The sequence below is a fragment of the Telopea speciosissima genome, chromosome 5 (assembly GCF_018873765.1).
Source record: "Telopea speciosissima isolate NSW1024214 ecotype Mountain lineage chromosome 5, Tspe_v1, whole genome shotgun sequence".
Classification (NCBI taxonomy): domain Eukaryota; kingdom Viridiplantae; phylum Streptophyta; class Magnoliopsida; order Proteales; family Proteaceae; genus Telopea; species Telopea speciosissima.
Window position 1 is genome coordinate 17,439,370 of NC_057920.1, and position 4,329 is coordinate 17,443,698.

The 4,329-nt window shown below is 38.0% G+C and overlaps 1 protein-coding gene across 1 annotated transcript; it reads left to right on the forward strand.

Moving 5' to 3' along the window:
* Positions 1–2,915: 2,915 nt before the first annotated feature.
* On the forward strand, positions 2,916–3,693 carry LOC122662097 (heavy metal-associated isoprenylated plant protein 26-like). The gene is made up of 3 exons (XM_043857653.1): positions 2,916–3,012; positions 3,125–3,514; positions 3,599–3,693. The coding sequence occupies exons 1-2, from the start codon at positions 2,938–2,940 to the stop codon at positions 3,509–3,511; spliced, it is 462 nt and encodes a 153-aa protein (XP_043713588.1). The 5' UTR covers positions 2,916–2,937; the 3' UTR covers positions 3,512–3,514; positions 3,599–3,693.
* The last annotated feature ends 636 nt before the right edge of the window (positions 3,694–4,329 follow it).

A 4,329-nucleotide genomic window follows, 5' to 3' on the forward strand; every position in this document is an offset into this window, starting at 1 on the left:
ATGAAGTCATGTATGTTTATCAAAAAATAATTTAAAAAAAATGAAGTCATGTATGTTGCGACCAAGAAAATTTTCAGTGCAAAGGCCAAGAGCATCTACCGCCCATATCCTTTTGTTGAAATTACAGGGAATGAGCACATGCCACTTTGATTTAAGGGATGAGTTACAGAATTTAAAGAGATTATCAATTAAGCCTGGAAAGAGTAAGAGTAGGAAGACCTCCTTTCAAGATCTTCGAAGCAAAGGATTTAAACCATGGATGGATTTTAAGCCCCCAAATTGATTTCCAAAGGGGATAAGAGGGTCAGTTATTGGGTTATCCTTTTTTGTGAGAATAGAGGCAGCCATTTTTTGTGGAAAAGATACCTTATTTTAAATTTTGTATGTGATATTCTCTTACATTTAAACTTTTACCTTTCCCTACGTTTAAACTCTTTCCTCTCCTTCTCGGATTTCAGATTGCCTTAGAATTTATTTATTTATTTTTATTGGTTTTACCCTAGACGCCTAGACGGGAACTCATCGTCACCAAAAACAGGTGAAAGAGTACCTCCTTCCTTACGCTTAAGACCTGATTTGTACTTTGTTTAAAGGGGACTTAGGTAGGATGAGAGAATTGGAGTAGAAAAATATTGATGTGGTATTTTAAAATTTCACCCTAATTATATTTGGTTAATTTGGGATGGTAAACTTACAAAAACTCAGAGGACATCATTAATTGTTTTGTCTACTATTGTGGTACTTCAAAATCACACCCTTGTGCTATCTGAAATCCCACCAATTTGATGGATCTTTGGTTATTATTCATAGGAAAAATAACTTTACCTTAACATTTCTATCCCAACAATCATACCAATATGTTATGTACAATAGTCCCACATCGGTCCTGTAAGGGTTTGGATGTGGGCATATATTATATTGGGTTTCCTCCCCTTGTAGACCGATTTATGAGGGTGAGTTCTTCCAATTGTAACATTGGTACTTTCATTGACCTGTCTTTTGCAATTGACTACTTGGGAGGGGTGACTTGGTGACAGAGTGCGAACTGTTAGGAAATGATTAATTACCTACTGTCGGGTAGAATCTTGGAGCAAGGTGGAACCGTCTCAAAAGGGCTACCTAATCCGTAGTGGACCGACGAGGATGTCGACCATTAAAGGGTGGAGTAATGTTGTGTATAATACCCACATTGGTCCCGTAAAGGCTTGATATTGGGTTCTCTCTTCTTATAGACTGGTTTATGAGGGTGAGTTCTTTCGATCTGCATATCGTACGGTGCACCAACGGCTATGTGTGCACAGTGAAACCCTGCTGCTGCATCGTACAATACGTATAACAGCGCTCCAATTACAGCAACAGATAAAAATTCCTTAAACAAATACAAAATTATGCCAACCCATAAAAAAGTGAAAGGCCAGAGAGAGATCTGGCTCAAAGAATCTTCTCCTTAAAACAAATATGAGAGTAAGAGACCCAGGCCATGCCAACCCATTGAGATTCGAGGAGGCATGTAAAGCCAGAGGAGGCGTATTATAATCTGCTTGTTCAAAGAAACTTCTCCCAGTCTCTCTAAAACAAATACGAGATGATAGAGTGGGATTGTGGGAACACCCATAAAAAAGAAAAGAAACGATAGTCTGACCTATAGGGAGGACAATTACAATTTACACAATAATAGGAACAAAAAAAGCCTGTGACACACCCTGTTCATAAAGTAATCTTTGTCACATCAGTCATGGCGAGAGTACAGTAATTTGAAAGATACTTAGTGCCCCCACATATATATAGATACTACAATATTCCTTTCACATCTACTTCTTATCTTTATTCATCATTTTCTTTCTTTGGTTTGTCTTCTTCATGATGATGATGGGGTTTTCCCACTTCCTCTCCCCTCACCACTCACAGATTGATGGATGTGAAACATTGGGCTCTCCATTTATCAATTGGGAATTTTGCAGATCTTAATTAATAATAATGTACCTGTTTTTTTGACTATTTTAGCTGCCTCAACAGTATCGACACCCTTTTCTATCGTTTCCTGGAAACATCGATCTACTACAGTCTACAGGGTTAGGCTCGACAATTTGTCTTCTTATTGCCTCCAAAAACAATAAAATATCACACTTCCCAAGACAGGTGTAATCAGCTGTACCGCTCACCTCACCCACTGTTCTTTGTTTTACTTAGTCAAATAGGAACCGACTCTTGCAGTAGCATGGATTGATTTTTCTCTTCACTTCCTTTTGTGGTAATAATTGATTTTTCTCTTCACATACGCTCTTTACATGACATGTGTTAAAAAATATAATTTAAAATTACCAAATTAATAGTAAGATCGACATCCCATGACACGTCAATTATATAATGTATTTGAAATGATTTAATCATTCCGTACATGAAGATTTCTGTTATGTGTTTAATGGGATTAGATCTAATATATGAAGAAAAATGAATGAGAAATCTTCACGTATGTGAGCGTATGTGAATGATTCATGATCGTTTCAGATGAAATTCAAACTATAAGAATATTCCATTTGAACAATTGTGAGTCATGATTAAATACTTATAATTGAAACTTTTGCCCTATGTACCTAATAATTGAAAAAAAAAACATGAATTTCAAGAAGTAGTTTCTTCAAAATATCTCACCGATCGGAGCAACGTGTCAGAATCGGAAAGCGGACTCGTTTCAGGACTAAAATGCGCGGATAATTGGGTGAGGATGGAAGTGTTAGACACGATAACGTGGTGGGGTCCATTTTGTGGCAGAACACGGTCGAGCTCGTTATACTTCGCCTATATATATCAGTAGTTCGACCTCAACAATACTTATAAGGCCAACCTTGAGATTTGTGCAGTTCGTTGAGTAACTTTTTGAAAGAAGATTTCAAATTCTATCCTTAGAGAAGAAAGACTACTTGTGTGTTCAATCTAATGGGTGCTCTGGATCATCTCTCTGAGATCTTTGCTTTCTCCCACAGGAGAAGTAAGAAGCTCAACACATTAGAGGTAAAAAATTTACTAGATCTCCTTTCTTGTTGTTCTTCTTTGAACTCTAGTAGTTGTGTTTTCTAAATGGTTTGTTTGTTTGTTTGTTTGTTTGTTTGGTTCTTATTAACAGACAGTGGAGATGAAGATAAAGATGGACTGTGAAGGGTGTGAAAAGAAAGTGGAGAAGGCGGTGAGCGGGATGGAAGGAGTGACGCAGGTGGAGATAGATCGGAAGCACCACAAAGTGACGGTGACAGGGTATGTTGATCCAAAGAAAGTGTTGAGACGTGTGCAGCACAAAACTGGGAAGAAGGTGGAATTCTGGCCTTATGTACCTTATGATGTGGTGGCTCACCCTTACGCTGCAGGTTCTTACGATAAAAGGGCACCACCTGGATACGTCAAGAACACTATGGAGAACCCCGAAGCTTCCAAGTTAGCTCGTGCTAGTACCATGGAGGAGAAATACTCCAACACCTTCAGTGATGAAAACCCTAACGCTTGTTCCGTCATGTAAAATGTTCTTAAAAGATCATTTCTCAGATCTATTGCTTGCTTTGCGGCTGCTGTGCTTGTTTTATATAATAAGCTTTAGCTGCTTAAGAGATCTGAGGATCTCAGATCTGAATCACCATTCAACACCGTCTCTCGCTCGCTCTATTGCTTACTTGCTGGCGGCTACTGCGCTTGTTTTATTAAGCTTTAGCTGCTCTTCCTTGCTTCTCTTCTTAAATACTTATTGGACTGTAATTTTCCTTTTTCTGCTTTTAGAGTAATGTGATGTTGTGACCTCAAGAAAAAGGGGGGGAAATTAGTTATCTGATGTAAAATCATTTTGAGAAAGAATATTATGTAAATTATTGAAGGCTATTTGCTTGTTCTGTAAATATTTTTTGATTCCATTTTGCGAAAGTAATTTTTCCTTTTTTATTTTATCATGTTCTTGATGAAGCATAGTAGATCGATTCCCTCGCGAAGTTGGATTTTAGGTACACCATTTGATTCGGAATCAATTAATGTTTCTATGAACTTATAAAATTGGATGTTTGAAACACATGGATTACCCTCTTCCTCGAATTTTTATCATGAGATTTTGAGTGCTGATTGGTTTTGGCAAAAGTTCTACTCCATTGGAGTTTCATTCTCATCCAAATCCTAAGTTTTAATTTACAAGTTTTCTCCCATCAAACCCTGGTCTGTTGTATACTTGGGACTGAGAGGATGAAGCACAGAGGTAAGAGGAGCACAGGAGAGAGACGCAGAGTTACAGAGAGCGGGGGTTGCAGCGGCAAGTGGTGGAGAAGGAGAGAGTAAAGAGAGATGCAATGGCCAAAA

Coding starts and splice junctions, on each gene's coding strand:
- LOC122662097 (XM_043857653.1), top strand. CDS start 2,938: ATGGGTGCTCTGGATCATCTCTCTGAGATCTTTGCTTTCTCCCACAGG. Junction 3,013..3,124: donor AGAAGCTCAACACATTAGAG/GTAAAAAATTTA, acceptor TCTTATTAACAG/ACAGTGGAGATGAAGATAAA.